At 53.3% G+C, this 25,581-nt stretch overlaps 6 protein-coding genes across 6 annotated transcripts; 3 read left to right on the forward strand and 3 right to left on the reverse strand.

The window, feature by feature from the left end:
* Positions 1-663: 663 nt before the first annotated feature.
* COCSUDRAFT_67679 (hypothetical protein) lies at positions 664-6,668 on the reverse strand (the record flags this gene model as incomplete). Its single annotated transcript, XM_005644013.1, has 14 exons — positions 6,344-6,668; positions 5,947-6,003; positions 5,665-5,811; positions 5,040-5,241; positions 4,515-4,673; positions 4,032-4,163; positions 3,550-3,731; positions 3,243-3,308; positions 2,852-2,963; positions 2,331-2,464; positions 1,828-1,998; positions 1,424-1,595; positions 989-1,168; positions 664-761 (listed from the first exon to the last, which is right to left on the reverse strand). The coding sequence occupies exons 1-14, from the start codon at positions 6,518-6,520 to the stop codon at positions 664-666; spliced, it is 1,989 nt and encodes a 662-aa protein (XP_005644070.1). The 5' UTR covers positions 6,521-6,668.
* Positions 6,669-7,323: 655 nt separating this feature from the next.
* COCSUDRAFT_38051 (glyceraldehyde-3-phosphate dehydrogenase) lies at positions 7,324-11,456 on the forward strand (the record flags this gene model as incomplete). The annotated part of the gene is made up of 10 exons (XM_005644014.1): positions 7,324-7,458; positions 7,649-7,721; positions 7,850-7,921; positions 8,075-8,144; positions 8,386-8,476; positions 8,866-8,949; positions 9,298-9,435; positions 9,903-10,101; positions 10,600-10,820; positions 11,358-11,456. 10 exons carry the CDS (start codon positions 7,324-7,326, stop codon positions 11,454-11,456), a joined length of 1,182 nt encoding a protein of 393 aa, XP_005644071.1.
* Positions 11,457-12,555: 1,099 nt separating this feature from the next.
* COCSUDRAFT_38052 (homocysteine S-methyltransferase AtHMT-1) lies at positions 12,556-14,544 on the reverse strand (the record flags this gene model as incomplete). The annotated part of the gene is made up of 6 exons (XM_005644015.1): positions 12,556-12,774; positions 12,986-13,077; positions 13,312-13,483; positions 13,784-13,953; positions 14,177-14,314; positions 14,445-14,544. The coding sequence occupies 6 exons, from the start codon at positions 14,542-14,544 to the stop codon at positions 12,556-12,558; spliced, it is 891 nt and encodes a 296-aa protein (XP_005644072.1).
* Positions 14,545-15,321: 777 nt separating this feature from the next.
* COCSUDRAFT_54533 (tryptophan synthase) lies at positions 15,322-19,368 on the forward strand (the record flags this gene model as incomplete). Its single annotated transcript, XM_005644016.1, has 10 exons — positions 15,322-15,417; positions 15,576-15,653; positions 15,743-15,828; positions 15,961-16,123; positions 16,496-16,603; positions 16,899-17,033; positions 17,387-17,515; positions 17,988-18,166; positions 18,618-18,788; positions 19,100-19,368. The coding sequence occupies 10 exons, from the start codon at positions 15,322-15,324 to the stop codon at positions 19,206-19,208; spliced, it is 1,254 nt and encodes a 417-aa protein (XP_005644073.1). The 3' UTR covers positions 19,209-19,368.
* A 24-nt stretch (positions 19,369-19,392) lies between these two features.
* On the reverse strand, positions 19,393-20,400 carry COCSUDRAFT_48769 (NaCl-inducible protein; the record flags this gene model as incomplete). The annotated part of the gene is made up of 4 exons (XM_005644017.1): positions 19,393-19,772; positions 19,875-19,917; positions 20,033-20,086; positions 20,200-20,400. 4 exons carry the CDS (start codon positions 20,398-20,400, stop codon positions 19,744-19,746), a joined length of 327 nt encoding a protein of 108 aa, XP_005644074.1. The 3' UTR covers positions 19,393-19,743.
* Positions 20,401-20,752: 352 nt separating this feature from the next.
* COCSUDRAFT_54535 (putative 26S proteasome regulatory subunit) lies at positions 20,753-25,154 on the forward strand. The gene is made up of 10 exons (XM_005644018.1): positions 20,753-21,073; positions 21,222-21,407; positions 21,516-21,623; positions 21,761-21,868; positions 22,167-22,255; positions 22,491-22,608; positions 22,827-22,940; positions 23,440-23,622; positions 24,052-24,255; positions 24,579-25,154. The coding sequence occupies exons 1-10, from the start codon at positions 20,936-20,938 to the stop codon at positions 24,795-24,797; spliced, it is 1,467 nt and encodes a 488-aa protein (XP_005644075.1). The 5' UTR covers positions 20,753-20,935; the 3' UTR covers positions 24,798-25,154.
* Positions 25,155-25,581: the final 427 nt, after the last annotated feature.

Here is a 25,581-nt window from a genome sequence, read left to right on the forward strand (position 1 = left end):
AAACTTGGATGTACACATGTTTAAAGGGCCCTGTTGCACCAGCTATTTGTCAAAAGTGCTGGCATGTAAATATTGAGGTTTAGGTCTAGAGCTACTCCTCCAAGTGAACATTGGGCATCTTGACGCGAACGGGTTGTTCAAACTACCCAATTCACTAGCAGAATTGGAAGCATTGCAAGCTACTTGCCCATCGGTGCACACCCTTTGCACTACAATGCAGGTGTGCCAGCAATCAGACGTGAGGACTGCAACGCCGCTCATAGCCTGACCAGATCTATTGGATTGCAAGTCTTCCAACAAATGAAGCAGCCTCAACACGGCTTCTTGCTATCCTTATTTTTCCAGCACCATTCATGAACTGGCCCCGGCTGGCGGGGGGCGGTATAAATACTGAGCACCGTGCCCACGGTTGATTGGGTCTTGCTTGGATCTGGCGAGTCCATCAAGGGGTAGGATTTTGGCAGCCTTTACTGCAGCTTGTCTGCAGGCGCACCTTGCTTCTGGCAGGAAAAGCGTGTAATAATAATAATAATAATAATTCATGAACATGGCTGTGGGTGAGACACACATGGGCCTGTTGCGTCCTGTACAGGTGCAGCCACCGGAAACCAGAATTATTGCCCTCTCTGTGACAGTGTCACATGCGCCACCAGCTGCGCAGAATCAGGGCTCAAAGAGCATGTTGTCCACGGTTGACATGACATTGTCGGGGAAGTGCGCCATGTCGTTGTCGGTCGTCCTTGTGTCCATCACATTTGAATCTGCACCCACAACCAGCGAGCATGACAACTAAGGAGTCACAGATTGCCCCCCTCAATCAACCCAGCCACATTGTCCAAGGATGAAATGGGAGCTGCGTCTTGCATTGATCTGGCCCCACAAGCAATTCCCACCTATGCATGTTTAACAGGGGCATAGATTTTGTTGGGGCACATTTGATCAATTCATGAGAGCAACTTGCAGAAACGCAGAGGAGAGGCGGACTCACAGAGGGGCCCGTTGCCGGCGTGGCTGCGGCGGCGGCCGTCCTTGGGGGAAGAGCGCATGCGAAGCCCGGCAAACTTGGCCGCCGCGTTGGCGTGCCGGGCCGCCGCGGCCGCGTGCCGCGCAGCCGCCGCCGCGTGGCGCGCGGCCAGCTCCGGGTTGCGCCGCGGCCGGCCAGCCGCGCCTGCAGACATCACTCTTTACCGATTAGTCACCCATATTTGTGCATGTCCTGAACATTACTGGAACCTTCACTGTTGGAGCCTTTCCTCTGAGGTATCAACGCTATTTCTTCCAAACGGAGCCGGAAGTTATCATGGCGCGCATGCTGCCAATATAGGATTTCACCAAATTCTCAGTGGCACCTCCCAAGTGCACCCTTTGGCTATTCTGTACAGTGCACTTTCAGAAGAGAGCATTCTCAGGTTCTGCCGCGCACCGCCGCCGAACGCACAGTAGTCGGAGGAGAAGGACGAGTTGAAAGGGGACCACAGTGTGCGCTCGTTCACGTCGTCGTAGATCGGGTTTGTGTCGAAGAGCTGCGCAGACGGCGTGCTGAATGTGGCCGTTTCCGTCACGCCGCGCTTGGGCGGCGTTGCCGGGGGCATCGCCTGCGCGCAGGATACGCTAATTTGGATGCCGCAACGTGTGCAAGTGTGAAGTCCTGCTGATGTCCCGGTAGCCCAGGATCAGTTGCCAAGAGAAGATCCTCCACAGGTCAAATTGCTTTTAGCAATTTTATGCTTTAGAAAAAAGATAAAAGTCTCAGTGCACGGTGTCATCCAAGGTCGGCACTTTGCAGAGCCGTACCCAGTGGATTTTCATCAAAATGCAGGCGCCCACCTGGCTGTGGCCGCTCTTGAAGGGGTGCTCATCGCGCAGCTGCTCAGCAGCTGCCGCAATGGGCGAGGACACCTCATCGGTACCCCCGCCCTGAAGCCAGGTGGAGACTGTGTTGGTGGCGGCCTGCACCGCCGACAAGTATCGCGATGTGTATCCGCGCGGCGTCAGTGGCTGCGCAAACCACAACAGGAAGTCAGCAGCCCGATTAAGCATGCCTCACTTACATATCGATATAAAAAAGGGGTGGTGCCTACTCAGCCACTAGTCTGTCCCCATGAAAAAAATGTCTAGTGTTTGCTCAGGGACTTGTCACAGCGGCTTCGTGTGGGCTCCAAGGTACAATTTCAGAGCCTTTCTGATCCTGCTGGTCTGCAGGCATATCAAGAACTCCGCATGTGCTTCAAGGCAGCTCCCCACTGCTGAACTGCGGCTTGTCGGACACGCCGTTCCCTGTGAATTTCGCCATTTTCTTGGATGAGTAATTTACAGGAGGGGGCGCACACCTCTCGGGAGGGGGAGTCTGGTGTGGCGATGGGGTGCTTGGGGATGAGCGGCTCCGAAAACTTCTCAGACGGCAGCGGGCTCTTGCGCGCGCCGATGCGCGGCGACGTGTGGCGCGAGTTGCTCTCCTCGAGGCCTGCCGGGGGATGCATGCATTTTGTCAGCCCTGGCAAGCGCATGCATGCGCCCTTCGCCGACCCCATGTAAAGGAGGTCCCAAACAGTGCCCCCTGTACTTTCCTTTGCAAAGACACATGCCATGCACAGCAGACAAATCTGGCCGTTCAGCCGTGTGCTTCTGGACTGGAGCAGATCATCACAGTCATATGAATCGCCATCCCACTTTATTTGGGCACATGTTGCCCTCCTAGCAGGCACTCTCCGGGTGATATTGTCAAAATTTACACCAAATAAACCTCCACTCTCCTCTAGTATTGACAAGACGCACATATTTCTTCTTGGCACTGAAATTAATCAGTTTCTTGTACAGACGGAAGTGTGCTGCATGAGGGGCGCTAACGCACCCTGGTACATTTTGACCATGTTGGCGACCTTGCTGCGGTTGAGCCTGGCCAGCTCAGCCTCTGTGTCCTCCACCACCGTCTCCAGCGCCTTTATATTCGCACCCTGCACCGCCTGTTCAGGCACCGCACCCAGGTTTTATACATTACTCACCCTTAGGATTTTATGCAATTAAAAACTACACAGAGGTCATCTCAATGCGCATTTCCAGAGGCACCAGCATAAAAAGGGCGCACAGCAGATGATATCGCATCTCAACCTTGCCCTTTCTTAGACTTCTCCCTTCCGGCTTGTCTGCAGTGTCAGCGCGGCTAGAAGACATGTGTGAAGGAACATGTGCAATGATTATATGGCTGCTGCAAGAAAGCTATTGGTTGAGGCTGAGGGGGCCACCTGTGCAGCGGCGTTGACGTTGCGCTCCCCAGTCTCTGTCGACATGGTGTCCATCAGCGCTCCCAGCTGCACACAATAACATCCATTGGATCAGGCCAACTGCAGAATGCACTGTCGACTATCTGTTTAGGCATCTTTGAAGCACGGCTATCCAATTTCTCTTCAGGCTTCTGCCCATTGTTATGAGAACTACACATATCCACTGCACTCTGAAACCGGTCTGCCATCATAATTTGGACGCATGCCCATCAATAATCTTTCCATTCTTCTGCCGATTGCTAGGTTGAGGTACATGACAGATGCTCACCTCCACGCGGCCTGGGGCGTTCCTGTCGGCTTGATCGGCATCGGCTGCGGCCTGCGCGGCTGAGACCCGGGCCGCAGCCGATGCGCGCCCGGCCGCCTCCGCCAACGCTTTCTTCTCGGAGTCAACAGCAGCCGCCGCTTCCTTGCGCTGGGCATTTCCCCTGAGACGCGCGCGCGCCTCGTCTGCAGCAGATCCCACCTCAGCCCCTGCCTGTTCTAAATATATTTGAGGTGGATGCTGCATTTTTGCGTTGAGATGGCTGACTTGCTACGCAATCCCAACTTGTACAGCTTGCCCCTCTCAGGTTGAGTCACCCAGCAAGAGCAGTACGCATTGCTTGTACGCAAGCCCTAAAGCGGCCCATCGCATCTCTGAAAATGAACAAAAATTGCTGGACTATGCTGCAGTATTGTGGCAAAGGCATCAGTTTTCTCATGGTGACCAAGCTCGCGGAGGGGCGAAGCAAGGGGAGAGTGACTCACCGCGAGTCTCAGTAATGGAGTACATGACGGGGACGGGGCCGTTGAGGGATGAGACGGTGGAAGATGTGGCTGTGATCTTGATGACCGGCTGGCTCATGCCGTGCCGCTTGGGTGACGCACTGCGCTTCATGTCTGCATGCACACCAGCGCAGCACACCTCACTTGGCAGCACCAGACTCACTCTTCACACTCATAGAGCTCTGTGAGCTTGAAGACGCACTAAACTTCTTTCTGACTTCCCTGTGGCCTGTCGGAGTCCCTCAAGTACCTCGTACCTCGGCACATTTAGCTCATTTTGCTGACAGTTCAGCACAATGGTATTGCAGCTTTGGATGATGTTGCATATCAGAAGTGGCAAACGGGGGATGCAGGCAAGAGAAGATACTTTGGCAGACGCACTGGCAATGCAGAGTAACATGACGCATGCAAGGTTTTCACTACGGAAGGTATATTTAGGGGCCACGCAGCTGACGGGTGCCGCACCGTCTTGGGCCGCGCGCAGGGGGGACCCGAGCAGCGCGCGGTAGTCACTCTCGCTGCATGAGCTGGCGTCGTCGCGAGCAGTCTCACGCGGCGATCCATACTCTTCCTCACACAATTCCGCCTCCTCAGGCAATACTGCCTCCTCCACCGCTGCCTCTTCTGCGCCAGGCACAAGAATAATTTAGTCTTGCAGTGTCTGGAGCAAAGGAAATTTGTGGCATCTGAACACAGGCAATTGATTTAAGTGCTTGCAACCTTGAAGCACATGCACATCCGTTGAGGCCAAGGATGTGTGTATGGCAGTGCCTATGGCTCATCAAAGCCGTGCCTGTCAAGCTTGTCTTGAGCATGGCATGCTTCAATGTACAAGAGCTTGTTGTGCTCCTGTCCCCATCATGCAAAACCCCAGCCTTCTGCCTGCCTGTCAGCGATAGGGAGGGCTGAGATATTGCCCCAGCAATGCACAGCGCTGCACTCAAGAGACAGGGGTGCTGGGATACATCTTCACAGAGGGAGCTGTCCCACCCTCTTCGGTGTGGTCCATCCAGTCTTTGAGTTCGGGCTCCTGCTCCATAGCAGCAGCCAGAGCTTCGCCGCCGAATGCTTCATCTAGGCGGCAGGCTGCGGTGCCTGTGCTGGCCAGCCTCGTCAGCACCTGAGTCACCTCTTCGTCATCTTCAGCCGGGTATGACTCGTCCTCCGCCATGGAGAACCCCTCCTGTGCCTCCTGCAGGCACCGCCCCAGTCTCAGCCCAGAATACACTGATGTCTGTCGTTGATGTTGCTCATGATATAGGAATCTGTCCCAGTCTCAGCACATGGAACAAGCTGATGTCTGTCAGCCAACGAGGCCTCAAGAGAAGCAAGGTGTATATGCTCTTGCTGGATGCTGAGTCAGGCAATCCCAGACCACATGCAGCTGGGACGCCACTCCCACGGCATTGCTGCTGCACAGGATCAGTCCTGCTCCAATGAGGCAGTGTGCATTATGGGAGGAGTTTGAAACACTGTCGATTGACCCCTTTCACTGATGGGCCATCCCTTCAAGTAAAGCCCTCCCTTGCAATATAATGTGGGCTCGTCCCCCACCTAGCCAGAACAGCACTGTACTAGGCGCACTATATGTGTACAAGAACACAGCTCTGCGCACCTCCTGCTCTGAGTCATCATCGTAGAACTCTTCGTCTTCCTCGTTATCGTAGAAGATAAGAGTTCTGTGGTACTCCAGAAGATCCAGCAGCCTTGGAGGGACGCGGGGAGCGATCCAGGGATCCCCCATCAGGCTGTCATACAGCACCTGCGCCCATCACCACCCCCATCACTTCCAGATAATATACTTAATGTTACAGTAGCACAGAGCAGGTCACAGGCGCATGAAACTACCTTCGAAATCACAGAGAGTGCTATTTGAGAGGTAGATTGAATGACAAACCTGCAGCATGACTGCACGAGGATGTAGCCAGTGGACTGGGTACAGCACCTGGATCTGCTGTGACAACCACACAAGGTGTCAGTGCAGGTTCAACTCGCGATCCTCTTTGACCCCACATGGACAAGAGTGAAGAACGTTGCTTGCTGTATTTCTCAGTACTTCAACAGTCGAGCAAGGCCCTCTGGGGCCCTCCCTAAACCCGCACAATGTCACAAATGACGATTCTAGTCAACACTGGGCATCCTGCAGTCCCGGACACAGGATTCCGCGGTGAGCACCGGGAGAATCTGGACACCCTGAAATCCGGTAACAAGATTATACCGAGTTCTCGGAAGTGCCGGAGCGTGCCGTGCTGCCTAGTGCAGCTCAACAGAAGCTAACGGACTATAGTTCTCACCTGGTGGGTTCGCTTTCTGCGCCAATGCATTTTCCTGAACTCTTCCACTGTCATGAGAGGCTCCTCGTCCACCACGGCAGGAGGCCCAAAGCACCATGTCATCCCCTTGCTACGCTGCTGCGCTGCTTTCTGCTTCCTGCGAGACTGCATAGACCTTTTCTGTCTTGAGCCCGGCATCCTAGCTACTCTATGCCGTTCTCCGAAAGCTAGTACTGAGCCCTTGGGCTAGTCCGCAAAGGCCCCATTAATCCCTGTACAGCTGACAACGAAAGGCTCGAGTTCCTCTTCTCGGTACTCTTTTGTGTACAAGACAGTCTAACAGCTGCCGGGCGCAATTCAGCTGCGATTCTCGAGTTCAGAGGCCGTTGTGACTCCCCCGTCGGGGTCCCCTCCGCTTTGGTGAGTCTGCCCGATTTGGGCAGCCAATCAAGCTGCCCAGCAATACCAAGCTATGTCTGGCTGGAACGCCGCCCCGTGCGCGGTGCAAGATGGGGTGGAAGCGCTATCCACGCGAAATGAGAGGCCCAGCCAAGTTCAGTTGTCGGTCAGTTCGGTGCTAAACATCACGCTCCGATCGAATTTCACATTTGGCCAGCCATGGCTCAGGTTATGACATTCTCTGCGTCGCCGCGCCTTGTGGCTGGCCAGCGTGTTTCCGCGCCTCGTCGCAGTGGAGCTCAGGTGAGAGGAGGGAGGCTCTTATGGAGGCTGGAAGACGCCATCTTTTCATGGAGATGTCCAAAACAATGAGCAGGCCTGATCTGGGTGGAGTGCATGTGAGAGCAGCGGGGAGAATCATTCCCCAGTGTCAGATTGCATTGGAGATAGTAGCCAGATGGGGAGTATCTTTGGGGCATACAAGGAGCCTCTCAATGCTGCACGTGTGTAGTATTGGCTAACAGAGGGACTAGCCTCACTCAAGACTGTTGAATGCATTAGTACTTTTCTTATCAGCAGTCCTATCTTTTGTCTGGTTGCTGATGCACAAGTGCCTGTGTGCCTGCCAACAGGCTGCCCTGAACGAGTTCACGGGATTCAAGGCTGCCGGCGCTCTCCGCCTCGGAAACAACCAGAACCAGAGCCTCGCCGCCCGCGTCGCTGCTCAGGCCACCACAGTGCGTCCCGGACAAGTCCATTCCGATCCAAACCTTCAGAGCGTCAGCCACCTTGATGAGCTCTGAAGGAACTATCTTTCTCTTCAGTGGTTTGCATATATTGGTGTGTAGGCTGCTCGTAGTATAGAGCCCACGTGAAAGCAGCGGTATGTGTGCACGAGACCGACAGTCTTCGCTGGATATCTTGCAGGGCACCGTGGGCTCGAAGCAGGTGACCCAGGCAAAGAAGATCAACGTTGCCATCAACGGATTCGGCCGCATTGGTGAGTCCCTTCCCTTGCAAGGCTCCTGCTGCAGCTATATCCTCAAAGCAGGTTGTGAATAGGGATTCTCTTTGGCAGTGAATGTCCCAAGTATGACTCTAGCTCTGAAGCAACGTTGGCATGCGCAGGCCGCAACTTCCTTAGGTGTGTGGAGGGTCGCGAGAACTCCAACCTCAACATCACCGTCATCAACGACTCCGGTGCGCGGCTGCACCGTTCCACTATCTCGCCGATCTTTGCCTGGTTCCTCTATTATGTGCCAGTACAATGCCTGGCCTCGACTAATAACAGCGATGCCAACAATGTGGACAAAGTTTGGAGAGTGCTCTTAATTGCATGTCTCTTGCGTGCAGGCGGCGTGAAGCAGGCATCTCACCTGCTCAAGTACGACTCTACCCTCGGGACCTTCAACGCTGACATCAAGTGCGCTCCCCCACACTTGTGCCCCATCTTGCTTTCTCTGGCTGTGCAGTGATGTTTACATACCCCAGAAGAAAGCAGCCTGACAGGTTCTGCTGGTGCAGCACCTCTTGGCTCTGCATTGATCGCCTGCATGCGTTCCACGCAGTCCCAGAGGAGAAGCGACGTTGACAGTCTTTGGGCAGCACTCTGTGCGCTCGGTATGGTAAACATTGGTGTTGAAGTTCTGCATGCTACTGCGCAGGGTCATTGATGACAGCACTGTTTCGGTCAACGGCAAGCAGATCAAGATCGTGTCCAACAGGGATCCTCTGCAGCTGCCGTGGGGAGAGATGGTGCGCCCCCTGCCGCCAACTTAGTCACGCTGCTGACTTGTGTCTTCTTGACCTGCAGCACTGAACCTTTATTTGTTCGAAGCCCAAACATCATGATGAGTGCTGCAGACGAAAGTATCGCACAATCTTGTCAGTGAGAAGTTCAGTTGCTTGTGAAGTTATTTGCAAGCAATTGCACACCTGCCAACACATTATCTTGTTGCACTTTGTCCTCTGTTGGCATTGTCAGGTCGTTTTCTCAAGTTTTGTGTGCGCAGCAGTGAGATCTGATGAGTGCTGCAGACATATAAACAACCGCACAATCCCCGTAAGTAATATCCCCTAAATCCTGAACCTGCAGGGCGATCTGCTGCAATCAGGGAATTAATAGGGTCTGTGTGTGGCTGCAGGGCATTGACCTGGTCATTGAGGGGACCGGTGTCTTCGTGAGCAGTGACGGCGCAGGCAAGCACATCAAGGCCGGCGCCAAGAAGGTAGGCTGTTGTCATAATGAATCACAAAGCACACACATTCCAGGCCGCACCTGATCTGCAGTGGCGAACAGCTGCATGCGAATGCAAGCCGTTTCAGGTGTTCTGTGGATGCTGTTCTTTGCCTCGCTTGCACAGCCATATCATCGCTGAACTCCACAAGCTTGCAAGGTTCAGCAGATGCGAAGCCAGCGAGACTTGACCTACAAACTCGATCATTTACTGCATGCATTGCTGCTCTGCACGAATTCCTCCGTCAGGCAGGCCTGCATGCCGCAGTCCTTGATAAGTTCTGTGCTTATCTGTATTCTGTGGCAGGTGTTGATCAGTGTTTGTGTTCTGTGTCGGCAGGTGCTGATTACAGCCCCGGCCAAGGGCAATGACATCCCCACATACGTCATTGGTGTGAACGATGACACATTCGACCCCTCAGCGCCCATCATCTCCAACGCTTCGTGCACCACCAATTGCCTGGCCCCCTTCGCCAAGGTGCGCTCAACTGCTTGCATCTACCTCTGCAGTGCGACTATTCTCTGCTCCAAATTGTCGGCCCTGAGCAAGCAGATGGAGCTTTGACGGTCTCAGTCCATTGTCGGTGTGCACACCCATGAGAAAGAGGCCAAACCCATGGTCAGGTGCACCAGCTGCTGATGATTAGAGGCCGAAGGACAGTCTCTGATGCACAAGTGCAGGGGGCTGCACATTGAGTGTGGCTCTCTTGTGGAAAACACTGTCTCAGGGCTTTCAGCAGGTCAGAGATGCAGCAAGATAATTGGCTCATGGACCTTGGGAGATATGTGGCACTGGTTACTTGTGCTCTTGGGGCGCAATTGCCTGTACGTTTGCACCCAGTTTGAACCACGAGGCAGCCTTCCGCCCTGCACTGGCGCCCGCACAACTCACCTGTGATGCACTTCTTTCAAGTATGGCTCTGAGTGGTGCGCGTGCTGTGGCAGGTGCTGCACGAGAAGTTCGGCATCGTCAAGGGGACGATGACGACCACCCACTCCTACACCGGAGACCAGAGGCTGCTGGACGCTTCCCATCGCGACCTGCGCCGTGCGCGCGCAGCCGCGCTCAACATCGTGCCCACCACCACCGGTGCCGCCAAGGCCGTCGCCCTCGTGCTCCCCGAGCTCAAGGGCAAGCTCAACGGTGCGCAGCCCCCTTTGTGTGTGGCATATACCCCTGAAGCGTTGTCTGGGCACTGTGTACGAAGACGTGATAGCCTGCCATAGTACAAGCAGCAAGTGTGAATCGGCAGTGTACCTACCACTGCTTGTGACCAAGCAGACATGCAAGCAGCAAGTAGATTGCGTAGAAGCAAGGCCTGCTGCTGCATCCTGGCGTGCTGTCCTTGCTTGGTGCCCATGCTCGTGTACTGCAAGGGAGTCATCAGAAGTGGCAAGACATAATTCACGGGAGTGTATCTAGAGCCGCCCCGTGCATCTGCAGCTACCACTCAAGTCTCTGTCCACCCATGCATGTCTTTTTGCCTCTGCTCTGGTCTGTAGCTTGGCCAGTGCGTGAAGCCCGGCACAGAGCTGTTCTTGCTGTCTGCTTCGTGCGCCAATTGAGATTCTTCTGGCGGTCAAGCGTGGTCATGTGAAATTGTGTACCTTTCAGCTGACAGGTTTGTGTGCGGCTGTGCAGGCATTGCGCTGCGCGTGCCCACCCCCAACGTGTCCGTGGTGGACCTGGTGATCCAGGTGGAGAAGAAGACTTTGGCAGAGGAGGTGAACGAGGCCTTCCGCAACGCCGCGGCCAACGAGCTCAAGGGCATCTTGGCCGTCTCCGACGTGCCCCTGGTGTCCAGGGACTTCGCGCTCACAGACGTGTCCACCACCATCGACTCCTCCCTCACCATGGTCATGGTGCGGCCCCTTTCTTAAATACCTTAAGTTGTTTCTAATTGGGTGAATGAAGGTGGTGGTGGTGGTGGTGGTTGGGCACACTCTCTAAACAGGCCCACCGAGCCTGTATTGGCTTGCTGACTTCAGGCTTGAGCTCCTCATTGAGGTTTGGCATGGTCATGGTTCGGCCCCTTTGTTAAAAGCTTACAATATTGGGGCTGAGAAAGGCTAAGGAGCCCTTTCTCCACACTCAGGCGGTCGCTCTGCCTTTATGTTTGCATTCCTATTTTCCTAACTGGGTCAGCTGGGGGAGCTGTCAGGGACTTATCAGGGCTGTTTGAACTCCGCCCTTTGCTCGATTATTTTGTTTGGAATCTGGCAAAATAAGGCTGTCATTACTGTACTGCATCATTCATTCTGGATGAAGTCTCGATGCATGGATCTGCTGTTGGAGTCGGGCATCCATGTTCTCAGCCGCCCCTTGGTTGTGTCACCTGATACTAGGAATCTCTTCACTACTGTGACCAGAAGTTTGATCGCTGGTGTGCTGTGTGGCAGGGAGACGACATGGTCAAGGTGGTGGCATGGTACGACAACGAGTGGGGCTACAGCCAGCGTGTTGTGGACCTCGCCGAGCTTGTTGCCAAGAACATGTGAACAGCTTGCCTTGATTCCTTGAGCCCATTTCAAACTTGAGCGGCCCCTGCGAATGCATGCCCACAGGCTGCCGGCCTGTGCAGCGCTGCTGCAAGGGCGGTCACTGCCTCAGCACTGACTAGGAACTGGGATCTGGTTGGGAACGTGCGAGAGCTTCCGGCAGCAGCTGCTGCGAATGTTCGTCTGCGCGCAGCTTGCTGTCCGGTTGCATGACATGAGTAGAGTGAAGGCCATTTCTGGAGAGAGGGTCCGGACACGGTTGAGAAGATTTCAAGCAATGTAGGCACGCCTTCAGGATTTTGTGCGGCGGTCCTGGAACGTATTTTTGTGTGACCTGAAAAGTTTTGACGGGGAGCGTTTAGCTTCACTGGTGTTTTGACTCAGGCCCAGATGCGGGCACTGCCCATGCCGTCTCCTTGTTGCCACTACATGAGAAAGTGTAAGATCTTACAGTGGTGTCGCACAACTGACAAGCAGTCCTACTAGTGCCCACGGCTCGTTAACTGGCAGCGGGCTCTGACTTGTAGCCCTGGAGCTCGAGGCCTTTAATTGCAGAGGTGTCCACTGCATATAGGCTTGCCATGGGCTGCCAATTACTACAGACATGTCTGTAAAATTGCATCAACATTGCAATTATATCGACTTGATTTCATGCGCAATCTTGTACCGCATGCCCGGCACTCAGTATTACTTTTGAGCCAGTGACATTGCATCGCTTCCAGCCAACTTAGGGCTGACCCGATGCTAGAGTTATTTATAACATTCAGCGCCCATCCCACTGATCAGTGAAATTCAGGAGGTGGTGATCACTGATCACTAAAACACTGTAAATTCCAGCAGGAACGCCGTGTGAAGACCTGCAATTACGGGACATTCCTCCTCCTGGTGGAGTCTCCCATGCTTGTGCTCCAGCCTGGTGTGCAGGGGCCTACTAGTAACCTAGACGTCCCGGGCTGCGCCTGTCCTACTCTGGAAGAAATGAAATGCTCAGGAGCTCATGTTTCTTGCGTAGCAACATCGCCCTGCAGGCGACGCCAAAAAACAGCAGGTTTGGAGCCACATTCGGCACCGTGCAGTAATAGATCGCTCACAAGATGGATCATGGATCTGCCAGACACTCAGCGACACTCCTGATGTGCTCAGGCGTAGTTCTGCAGCAGCCGCCGATGATGCTGGCCCCACTGTCAGCCCATTGGCGCGCACTGCAACCAAAGTTCTGCACCTCCAGCCCAGAGCTGCCCTTCCAATCCCTGGCAGCCGCATCCCACTCCTCACCCGAATTTGGATATGCCAACAACAGCTTTGTTGGGAGGCCCTGCTGCCGGCCCGCCGCAGCCATCCCCTGTGAGCACAAAGAAGATACACTGAACTTGGGAAACTGCACGCAAATGCCAAGGAGGAATGGATTGGCATTGATGTAGTGATTGAAGCATACATGCACAGCCTTGCCAAGGAGACGAAAGCAGCAAGCTTGGAGGGAATCCTGCGAATTTGAGACAGGGAGCGCGTTTACAGAAGGGTAACATCACCTTGATCAGTGGGTCCACAAGCTGAGGCGGCAAGCAGTTGACACCGACTGCCACCACTGAAGCCGGCTCGCACATCACAGGCAAGCATTCCTCTGCGCACACCCTTCAGTAGATGAGCATCTTCTGCTTGAATGCAAATGTGCACCCCCGACCATGTAGAGCTGCATCAATCTCAGTGCACAGCTCTCCTTGTAATCAAGGTGATGCATGCAACCCTGGCATAGGCCTCATCAATGCCAAATCGGTAGAGTTGGCGGGAAGATTAGAGCATGTGTGTCTCCAAGACACAGCAGGCAACTTTGATACCCCCTCCCACGAGCGCTCACCTAAAAGGTCCTCTCCATGACAGATGGCAGTGCCAGATCTGGCGCTGCAGGATATCCAGGCTGGTATCCCCAACTGCTCAGTACACAGCAGCCGCGAAATTGCGCGCAGCTCCTTCAGACAGGGCACCGTCTCGAACGCAATGAGGTCAACGCCGGGCGCTCCAACAATTGCCTGCCAAAAGCCACAGTCCCTTTCAACGCAAAATCACTGCAACCAGAGCATCTGCAAACCGCCAGCATGGTGCGAATGTTCGGTGCCCAATTGCACATGGAATGCTTGCAACATAATGCCACAGGAGCCTTACATCATCAAACCTCTCCCGTGTGTCATGTGTTGTTCTGACAAGCTGCCATAATAAATGTGCATTGGGGCCCCAGACTCTCATGCTTGTCCAGTTTTGTTCAGACAAGCTCTAATACAGCCCCGCATCGGTGTACCAGTTAGCAGTGTCTCCATGAGTAAATCCATTACCTGCAGCCGCTGTCGATGGAAGTCCATCAACTGCTCCTCGCTGACCCGCTCTGCATAACTGCCATCATATTCCGATCCATCGGCCAGCGCTGCGCCATAGGGGCCAGCTGAGAATGCCACCAGCGGCCGCAGTCTTTTAGCCCGCCACCCATGTAACTCCGACCCTTCACCTTTTAAACAAGAAAATTTCTCATCTCAGGGGTCTGAAGGCCTGCACACTGAGATGGGGAGGCCTCATCGATGCAGAATGCCATGTTTCTGGTAAAGGGCACCAGAGCATCATCAAGGCCTGCGCAGCTGGCCTGTGGGAAGACCAGGGGATGGGTGAGGAAGAGGGGTTGCAAGCCTTACCAGGGCCAGCTGACAGTGATTGAAGCCAGTCCTGGTGTGCACTCCAGAAAAGGCGCCGGGCATTGTCTGCCAGCTGTACACTTTTGCGCAACAGCTCCTCTGCATCGGCCCTGCCAAAGCCGGCCTGCTCGAATCCCTTGAAGGACGCCTGATATGAGGCTGTAGTGGCCACATCAGCCCCTGCGCGCAAGGACATGAATGTGTCTGCAGCTTGTCGGATCAGTTGTTATTCCTGTTTAGGTTGGCTAGCAAAGTTAGCAGGTGCAGTGGCAACAGATACACAAGTGTTGCACGAGATGTGGGGCCATGCCTGCCTCATAGAAAGCAGCGTGCACTTGCGTGACTGCCGCAGGATCTTCTGCCAACATTCGAGCGCTCCAAAGGCGATCCTGTGTGACAGCTGTCGTCATGCAGTTGCCAAAATTCTCACTTCTGAGGCCCCTTCTTTGTGACGCAGGACAGGCCATTCAGGGCACTATGGCATGGGATCAGATCTGCTATGTCGAGGAGCTGATGCAATCGAATGCTACTCTGGAACTGAAATGCAGATATGTGCATATTGTCCTCCTTTCTGCACAAGATCGCAAAGCCAAGCGTACCTGAGAGAGGTCTTTGCCCATCCTCTCGAGCTGCGTCGCAAATCCCCCGTCGAGGACAGCGGCTCTTTTGCCGCCCCCAGAAATGATTATTGAGATAGGATCTTTGGACATTGTTTCAATCCTTATCGATCACCCAGATCCTGTCTTTACGGTAACATCCTTATACCGTGCAACGTGTACATGTTATGCGGACCTGAACAGCACTAGCGTACAGCGACAGGCGACCATTACAGATGTTGAGAGGCAGCTCATTGTACAGTGTCCACCCATACCTGTCCAGGGGCCCTTCCTTTCTATCGCCACTCCGTTCCGGAAGGGTGTCGGAAATATCCTGAGCACGTGCTCGTGCACGTGGCCTGCTGCATTTCGTCCAGCTTCTCTTGCGACAACGAACTCGTTGTCGTCGCAAAATCTTCCGTGAATCTTATCGACTTGGTAAAGTAGTTGAGAATCATGAATGCCAGATCGCAAAAATTGCAAGGTGCAGGGAAAGATTTTTGCTGCACTCCACTTCACAAGAGCTGCAGTGTATCCACCGCATCAAGGCAATCACCTAAGGCAAGACTAAATCGCCGAAGATCGCCAACCATGGCAATAGCTGCAGAGCCGGCTGTTGCAGAGAGGCCACCTGTTGCACAGCGGCCAGACAGTGACGGCCGGTTTGGACGCTTTGGAGGCAAATACGTGAGGATATACTTGGCTCACGTGAAAGCGTTGATCGAAAATAATCCTGAACGTGACTCCTTCGAAAGGAATGAGCGTATCCTATGGATCGGGGCCCATTCAGCCTGCAGCTCTCACTGCTCTATCCAACGCCTGAGAGGTGCTTTGTCAATCAACAGGTACCAGAGACATTGATTGGCGCTTTGAAAGAGCTGGAGGAGGAGTATGCGAAGGCTATGGCTGATCCTGGTTTCCAGGCGCGCACCTTCCCATCATGCTTGTCGCAGCTTGCCTTACATCTCCAGTACCCCTTGTATGATCATAATTCTCCCCTTCTTTGCAACAGGCAGAGTTCGCGGCCATCCTGAAGGACTATGTGGGCCGCGAGTCCCCCCTGTACCATGCAGAGCGACTGTCCGAGCGATACAGGAGGTAGCTCTAGAGACTATTCTCTTTGCTCCACTCTACATTCCAGCTACTGCTAAGCACGCGCAGAACCCAGTGGCACACTGTGTGAATTGTTATATGCTGCATCCGAGAATTTGCATTTGCGGGCATCTGCAGGCCTGACGGGTCAAGGCCAGAGATCTACCTGAAGCGGGAGGACCTCAACCACACAGGCGCTCACAAGATTAACAACTCTCTGGGGCAGGCGCTGCTCTGCCTGCGCATGAAGAAGCGCCGCATCATTGCCGAGACCGGCGCAGGCCAGCACGGTGTTGCTACAGTGCGGGCACTTCCCTTCTACTAATGGCTGCTTGACAATTTCTGTCATCTTGTCTTTTTCTTTCCAGTCTAGCATTGCATTGTCATGGCGCAGCACCTTGCTTCTCACCTGTGGTGGTTTCATTGGGGGTTGTGATGCTGTGCATTTCATAATAAATGATAGCCTGCCTGGGTCACCTTCAAAGTACAAGTTGCAGGACTCAGACCCACTGGAACCTGTGAGGCAGACATGGCAGCGAGGGTGCACAAATGGTGGCATACAATTGACCTGCTACTACTGTGATTGGGTTGTTGTGTGGCTGACAGATGCAAGCCAGGGAAGCCAGGGAACAGTTGCTGGATGCTGAGGTTGGTGGGTTTTCATGACATGCAGGCAACAGTGTGCGCCAAGTTCGGGCTGCCCTGCATCATCTACATGGGAGCCAAGGACATGGAGAGGCAGGCGCTGAATGTGTTCAGGATGCGCCTCCTAGGAGCAGAGGTCAGCTCTCCAGTCACCGTGAAATCTGATTCACAGTGCATGATCACTTAAAGACAGCAACAGTGGCTTGTGCACACCACTACTATTCCTTTTCAATGCTTGGCTGTGTTGCCAGAGGAGGATCGTACACCTTCAGTGGTCTGTAGCAAACAGATACAGTCAGCCGAGCTTAGTCAGCAGTGCCACATCAGGCGCAATGCTGTCTGACGAAGTTAGCTCAGTGTTAAGGCTGTGCTCATTACAGGTCTGCTCATGCAGAGTTTCTTTGTGTGTGATCTGGAAGCTGTGGGCGCAGGTGCGGCCCGTGCATTCAGGCACGGCGACGCTGAAGGATGCCACCAGCGAGGCCATCAGGGACTGGGTGACTAATGTGGAGACCACCCACTACATCCTGGGCAGCGCTGCTGGCCCCCATCCCTACCCCATGATGGTACGCGCAATTCATCCATCAATTATCCACCCAGCCCAAACGCTGCCGCAGTTTCTACCCTTTGGGGAGCCAGGGAAGCCCCTTAAGGCTTCCCTGAGGGCACCTTGACGTCAGGCACAGAGCATGCACCATTTGTGTTTGTGCTGCAAGGTGCTGCCATACTTGCGATGCAGGATGGATGTTCAGAACAGCATGCACTTCAGAAAACATGGTCTCTTGCGCTGTGATTTATCAACGCTTTCACCCTCACAGAAGCTTGTTAAGATTACTTGTCCACTGGCAGAACTTATGCTCTACTACCGGCACTGCTGTATGCCCATGTATCCAGAAAGTTGGCCTGTTTTTCTCCTCAGGTGCGGGACTTCCAGGCAGTGATCGGAAGGGAGACGAGACGGCAGTGCCAGGCAGCGTTTGGAGGCAAGCCGGACGTGCTACTTGCCTGTGTCGGTGGCGGTTCCAACGCCATTGGCCTCTTCCATGAGGTGAGCGCTGCTTTGATCCCTTTCACAAACAGCCTAGGACACGTGCAGCAGAAAGGGGATCGGCAACAAAACCTACCGTCCGTGCCTGCACAAGCTTGCAAGCAAACAGACAGACAATGCTGCACCTGATAAAACCAATGATCCATAGTCCCAAGCTTTCCTTCTCACCCCTGTCCCTGCATGACGAGGTGAAGGTGGATGGCAGTACGGCTACTCTTGTGATGCTAGATGTGCATTGAAAGTTGAAAATTTCTGTGTGAATTTGCTTGTTCTCCCTTTCGCATTTTTTGGTGGTGGATGTTTGCGCTGCTGTGAAGCTGCCTGTGGCCATGGTGTCCTGGAAGGACACCCACTACAAGCCACTTCTTTGCACTCTTTACCACTCGTTGCTGGGCGAGCCTAGAGCGCCATTTACTGGCTCTACCATGTTCCAATCAAATGATATTTTGTCACTCCTGATCCTATGCTGCAGTTTGTGGACGATGAGGACATTCGGATGATTGGGATTGAGGCGGGTGGCGAGGGTGTTGACACAGAGAAGCATGCAGCCACGCTGACGAAGGGCTCCCCTGGAGTGCTGCACGGCTCATTCTCCTACCTGCTGCAAGACGATGAGGGCCAGATCATCGACCCCCACTCCATCAGCGCCGGGTGAGGCCTCTTTACTGTCTCAGCGTTGGAGATTTTCCTGTGGGGCTCTGAAGGGTGCTAGAAGCTTATTGGCCTTTGGTGATTTGGCCATAGCAAATTCTCAGCAAGAACACCCTTCTTGTGAGGCTGTAAAGAGCGCAAGAAGCTTTTGGGCCGTTGGAGAGTTGAATGAATCATCAGAATCATCAGAAGTGCCTGGAAGCCCATACGGTGGAGACTATCTGGGTCATACCTCAAGTCAAGTTTCCGGTGAATGTGCCATGCGAAGAGTAATGCTTTGCTGTGAACAGTCTAAAAGGTTTTAGGGAGCACCTGTCAAACGGATGTTGCATCTGGTAATCTTCATTGGGGTTCCCTACTTTGGTGTAAGTGCCAGTGCTTGAGACGCTGCAATGCGGAATGCTGGAGTCTTTGTTTCCTGTGCATGGTGAGCTGACTGGCTTTGCTGCAGGCTGGACTACCCAGGCATTGGCCCAGAGCACAGCTACCTGAAGGACCTGGGCCGTGCAGAGTACTATGCCGTGACTGATGCTGAGGCGCTGGAGGCATTCGTGCTTGTCAGCCGCCTCGAGGGCATCATTCCTGCGCTCGAGACCTCCCACGCATTCGCCTACTTGGAAAAGTGAGTCGCCCAATTCTTATTTTTTAGTGTGCTTTGATGTCCAAAATTCAGTCCCCAAGATCTTACTTCTGTACTGTGCTTTTCATGGGAGGCTCTTGTACTTGGAAAAATGGAGGTGTCTTCATTTTTGCGCACATTGCATTTCACACGGCAAGGCAATTCTTTCTCCTTATTTTTGGCGCTCACTCTGCTGTGATTTCTGCAGTGCTCTTTCTCTGAAATTTCTTCTGAAGCTTGCTTGCAATGCTGGGAAGCAAGGCAAGGCACCTTTTGGACAAAGGAGTGTATCGAGAAAGGGTGCTTGGTGTCAGGTTGTGCCCTGATCTGCCCAATGGCACTCGCGTGGTCATCAACCTGAGTGGGAGAGGCGACAAGGATGTCAACACTGCTGCCAAGTTCCTGGACATCTCTGGAGAGTAGGCTCGCTCCCGGCCGCATGAGACCACTGGGATGCTGAGGGGAAATGACAGCAGCGCCCTATAATCTTCCCTTTTTGGTGCTCATGAAGCTGAAGCGTGTGGTCGTCATTTCATCAAGGCTCCATGCTGCTTTCCAGCCCATGTAATCTGTGGCTCTCGTCAGAAATGCACCATGGCCAAGGCTTGGCAGATGCACCCATTAAGTGGCTACTTGAGACTCCCCAAAAATCGCGCTGCGTCAAAGCACCCTAAAAATCAGCTCAATTCGAAATACATATACACGCATTTGCACTTCTGTCGATGCTTCTCAGATGCATGTGGTCCACCCACTGGAACACTCCTACTAGGTAGTACACAGCGTTTGTGCTAGGCAGCTTCATCATAACCCTCACAGAGAGAAGTACAGACTACTTAGGACACACTGGCATCACATAGGGCTGGCAGATAATATCAGCATAGCACCATTTTGCCATGATTGTTCAGATCCAACTGCAGGTCATGTCTATTGATTGGCAGCTCCTCAACCCCTGCCGTGATCATGCCTCATGCTTCCAATCCATGAGCGCTGCAGTAGCGTCGGCAGAAGAAGTTAGCATGTGACAATGTAACAGTTCCTCAGGGACTCACAAATCAGTGGCTATACTGAGTCAGACTGCGCATGTCATACCTTTGAGGTCCTTCTCTGCCACGTTGTAATTCCCCAGGATGCTCTGCACACAAATGCAAATCCTTAAGATGCATCAATCAGGTGACAGGAATCATGCACATGCACAAAGAGATAATAGCTCCAAAAAGAATGAAGGATCACAAGCTGCGGTATTCCACCTTCAGCTTGGAGAGTTCTGACTGGGCATGGTCTTCAGCTTCTTTGGTATCCACCTGCCACAGGCAAATGCACATGTTGACTCACTGTGCCTCCAAGAAAATATTCACGGGGCATTCGTGCACTGCATGATCCAGAATAGCTTGGATTGATGCACTGCCATCGTCACCTTGTCAGCCTGAGCCTTCACTTTCTCCAGGAGCTTGCGCAGCAACTTCTCGTCCTCTTTCCTGAAGTGGACAAGCTCCTCGCCCTTCTCCCTGTCGGAGAAGGTTACGGAACGCTCGCTGATGTAGTACATTGCTGGACGCTGCGCGGAAAGGGAGCGCAGGGTTGGGGCAATCCTCGAGACTCGCTGAAGGAAGGCCATCTTCACGTATGATCAGACCTGAAACAACACACAATCCCGAATAAGCACCTTTTAGTACATCAATTTTTCATCGGTGGTCCATTGTTGTCGAAGAAGAGGTTGGCAATCCAGATAGGAAAGTTTTGTGCTGCACCTCAGGTCTGACACAGCAGGGTGATGGATAATGGAAGCCTTGGTTACAACCTGAAGACACAAATTTTTCTGATGTGGAGAAAGGATCCGAGCAAATTCTTCGATACCTGCAGGATCCTGTCTTCTAGTTGAGTCATCTGCTGAGCCAAACTTGGCATTCTGGGGCGTCTTGCTCCAGACTGGTCCCAGGATTTCAGTGTGTTTCCCTGGCTTTGCACAATATATTTTGAAGAATTAAAGGTTGTAGAGTGCTGAGACTGAAGAGTGCAGCGTCTATATCCAGTTTACCCAACAAACAGTGACAACCCAAACCAACCACTTTTGATTGCTTAGGCAGAGTGGTACTCTTGGTTGCTTTTGTAGGTGAAGCCTCTCAGATAATTCTTTGAAATCACTTCTAACGATGGAAGAATTCACAGCTGCTAATATTGCCGTTTCTGATGAGAAACGAGAGGAGGAGCTAGAAAAGACAAAGAAGGGCACTGTTGACTACTCTAAGCTAGAGGAAGAGGTGGCAGCAGCGAAGAAACATGCCGAGGAGGTGGGGCACGCAAAATAGTGACAACGTGCTGTGACGTTTAAGCAGGAATAATCCTTGGCGAGATTATTGCTGCCCTCTGCCAGTAAAGGAAGATAGCCGCTCTATCTCAATGAACCATCTACATAACAAAAATCCTGCCAATCTGCAGGGTGACTTGACAGCAGCACTGGAGTGCTTGCTTTCTCTTGAAAAGCAGCACAGGCTGGGAGAAGACATCACAGCAACAAAGCTTTGCTGCACAGCAATCCTGGATGCTCTTTATGAAGCAAAGGAGTGGAAGCTTCTCAATGAGCACATACTATTGCTGGCAAAGCGACGATCACAACTAAAGCAGGTCTGTTTGCATTCTTGAGCCTCACGAAGCTTCATAGTGGCTGTCAACTGTGGCTCGCTGGTTGACCACCAAAACATCTCTCTCTGCCTGATCACCTGACTGTGGCAGGCTGTGCAAGCTTTCGTGCGGCAAGCGATGGGATACATTGACCAAACCCCTGACAAGGAGTCAAGGGTGGAGCTAATAAAGACGCTTCAGACTGTTACAGAGGGAAAGGTGCTCTTCCTCATGCCTTGCGATGCGCTGGCTGCTGGTTGTGAATTTCTCACGATTGCGTCTCAATATCCTGCAGCTGGTCAATCTGCAGTGTAGAGTTGGATAGAGGTTTCTTAGAGCTCTGAGCGTTATTGCAGATCTTTGTGGAGATAGAGCGCGCACGGCTGACTCGGCAGCTGGCCAAGTTGAAGGAAGAGGAGGGCAAGATTGACGAGGCGGCAGAGATCCTGCAAGAGGTGGCAGTGGTACGTCCCTGGCTCGTCGAAAGGCATTTATGCATGCCTGCCATGCATGCTGTCCTAGGATGCCACATCTAGAGGTCATTTGGGTACTAATGACCCAGAGGAATACAAGCGCCTTCTTCTCACCCTGACAAACATTCCTGGAGTGGCCTCCTTGAGTTGACTGCAAATACTTGCCAAGGATGGTATGGACAGCCAACAACTGCGGTATGGGCGTGCATGTGTAAAGGATGGTCGTCATAAGTATTTCCTTCGAGTTGGTGGTACAGCCCATGCAATTGCCACTTGACTGTGAGTGCAGGAGACGTTTGGGGCGATGGCGAAGACAGAGAAGATCTTCTACATCCTGGAGCAAGTGCGGCTGTGCCTGGACCGCAAAGATTTCATCAGGTGCTGCGCCACAGCTCTTCTGGGGCGTGCACCTCTATCTTGAGCGTCACATAAGCCTTGTAACATTTCATCCCTATGTCTGGCATGTTTTGGCCGTCTGGTAGCATGCATTGTGCACCCTACTCACCTTTGCAGTCCCACTGCACCCATCTTCCAAACGCCGCTGGAGCAGGTTCAGGAGCCGCAGGTTTCTCTCCTAGCTGTGTAATAATGCTGATGTATCGCTGGAATGCAGGGCCCAGATCCTGGCCAAGAAGGTGAGCCCGCGCGCATTTGTGGACCAATCACACAAGAAGGGGCAGAACGCTGGCGAGGTGGGCATTGAGGGGACCACCATCCAGGCAGCCGACGCGGTGAGTCATTTCTTTGGCCTTGCCTTCTCTTTAACATCATGGGAATGTGCATAGGTACTCTACTTCACTTCAACCTTACGACATGGTGTGAGACAATGACTTGGACAGTCACTTGCTTCACATGCACTGATGTCGAAAAGGCTTCTGCCAGCCAAAGTGGTTCAGACCAGATGCTGCGTATTGTATTTTGATGCATTGCCTTGCCTGCCCATTATCAGGGCACCCCAAGCCTGCCGGAGCTGAAGCTGATGTACTACCAGCTGCTCATCCGCTACCACGAGCACAACAACTCCTACATCGATATCTGCCGCTGCTACAGAAGCATCTATGAGGTGAGCCCTCTTTTAAGCTCCCACCACTGTCCATTCACCACCAGATTCTCCTGTATAGTGCTCAGAAAATTCTCTGCTCCTAACCCAACCAGCACGCTGATGCCGGATCCTCATGTTACCGCCATCATGTGATACCAATCTGCTGCTGAGAGACTCTCGGCGCCCAATAACTGTTTCTCATCCTGTGTTGCGACTGCTTCTGTGTTGTTGACTGGATGAGAGAGCCTTTGCGTCACAGTGCTGTATCGCAATGTACCTGTCCTTGTCTCTGTGGTGCTTATAAGAGCTACGGCCCTCTTCTTTCCCTTCCTCTTCTGCTTGATCTTCTTGGCCTTGGCTGGCTGACCGCTGCCGGCTGCAGGCGCTGAGACTGGCGCTGTGCTGCTGTCCATGGCATCAGCGTCTGGCTCCCTGGCTGCCAATGACAGAGCCAGCTTTGCGGCAGCTACGGTGCTGCTTCTGTGACGTTGAAGGGGGGGTCATTGCCTTGCTTGTACAGGTGCCCAGCATCGCAGAAGACCCGGCCAAGTGGGGCCCTGTGCTGAAGCGCATCTGCTGGTATGTGATCCTGGCGCCAGCTTCCAGCGACCAGGTCACTCTGCTCGCCACCACAGCCGCCGACAAGAAGCTCGTGGAGCTGCCCGCTTACAAGGAGCTGCTGCAGAGCTTCATCACCAAAGAGGCGCGTTTTTAAAATGTAAAAGTGTCAGCAAATGAAGTGCGTCTTACCGAGCTGGTAAGGGCAGCTGGTCATCTGTGCGATACTAGTGCAGAAAAAATGATTGATTTAGGGAGAATCCAGTGAATACCCTTAGGATAATCACATCTGGTGGCAGAGCCCCCGTGCTGTGCCATAGCATCTGAAATAGGGCCACGAGCCGCTGTGATGCCAGCAGGCATTGCAATCGAAGCATTGACATGCACATTTATCGCAAAGGGTAGCAAATTAGAGAAAGAGGTGTGCAGACATCAAGGCAAAGCGAGCGCCAGAAGATAGGAGAAAGGGCTACCTCGCAAGTGTAACTACAGGGGGTCTTGAACCTGCTTCTAAGAGTATTTAGTATTCCCCAGTACCCAGCAAAGTTGAGGGTATATCTCTTACGGGGGGCAGGTGCGCTGGTGGTCTGCTTTTGAGAAGGAGTACTCAGGGGAGGTGGATGCGGAGGCCATCATCTTTGGCGGCGAGGCCGGGGCCAAGCGCCGCGCGGACCTGCGGCTGCGAGTCATCGAGCACAACGTGTTAGTCATCGCCAAGTACTACGCGCGCATCACCCTCGCTCGCCTCGCCCAGCTCCTCGACCTGTCCGCCGCCGACGTACGCCGCTCCTTTCGCTGTCCCTAGAGATAGCCTGAGATTGCTGCTGCACCTAGACTTGCCTCCCATTGCCTTTGTAATGCATATCTAGCCATGGGACATTGGAATCAAGCTTCCGACACATGATGCAATTGATTGCATGCATTGCATTGCAGTACGCTTTTCCCTCGAGCCAGGCCATAGTTGGGCTGCATGAGAGAGGTAGAGAGGTTACATCGTTCCAGCCACACAGGGCTGATCAGATGTTTCACAGCTTCCCAACCGTCCAACATAATGTCAAGTGGTGTATGTGATTGATGCGTGTGTGGCTTGCGTGCGCGCAGACGGAGAAGCACCTGTCAGACATGGTGGTGGCCGGGGCGCTGACGGCGCGCATCGACCGGCCAGCCAGCATCGTGCGATTCGCCGCGCGGCGCGAGCCGGCCGTGCTGCTGAACGGCTGGGCGTGCAACATTCGGCGGCTGCTGGACGTTGTGGAGAACGCGACGCAGAACATCCAGAAGGAGTCCATGGTGCACAAGGTCGCCATTGGCGCTGCATGAGGAAACTGATCTTTCCTGTGAGAGCTTCCCTCGTGTGGAGGTAGTTCTTAGCCTCAGGGTCCAAAAGGCAGCAGATGGCTGGTGTACCTGGTTTGAGGCACTCAAGAGAACTGTCTGAAGTCTTGTGCGGTCCTCGTGGACCCAAGGTGCGTGGGAAACACAAGCAGGCTCAAGTCCCAAGGAAGCGGCAATCTCCATGAGATTGGAATGAGAATGTGTTTGGCTGCGGTGGGTGTTGCTTTGCCGCATAGACCCGTGATGCCACGAAACAGACTTTCGGTTGTGTCTTGCAAAGACATGCTTGAGCTTAAATTGTATGATGCTACATAACTTATGTCTGTAATGATAACAGACTCCAGTGACAATGCAGTCAGGTACCACCGGTGCCCTGCTAGTGCTTTGCATGCAATGTTGCTGTTGACGACCGCACAAAGGAGCCATACTAGAAAGTCTGCAATCTTCCCTTGTGGCTCTTGCATGGGCAGAAATGCCATCGCAAATGCATGCATGGCAAAAGCAACGTCAGAAGTCTAGGTCGTCGTCTGGATCTTCGTCTGAATCGGGGTCAGTCTCTGAGTCACGCTCATACATGATCTGCCCCAGGCCAGGATTGGGAGCTGCCTCCTTGAACTCATCCTGCACAAGCCATTACATTAATTTTAATAAGGTTCTCATCTCGTGCAAAAGCACACAGCGGTGCACCACAACTGCCCAGCTCTTCACAGAGAACATAAGAGTGCACTGGCTTTGCACTGTGCTCACATCTCAGAGAAATAGGAGTGCA

Source organism: Coccomyxa subellipsoidea (genome assembly GCF_000258705.1).
Source record: "Coccomyxa subellipsoidea C-169, whole genome shotgun sequence".
NCBI lineage: Eukaryota > Viridiplantae > Chlorophyta > Trebouxiophyceae > Coccomyxaceae > Coccomyxa > Coccomyxa subellipsoidea.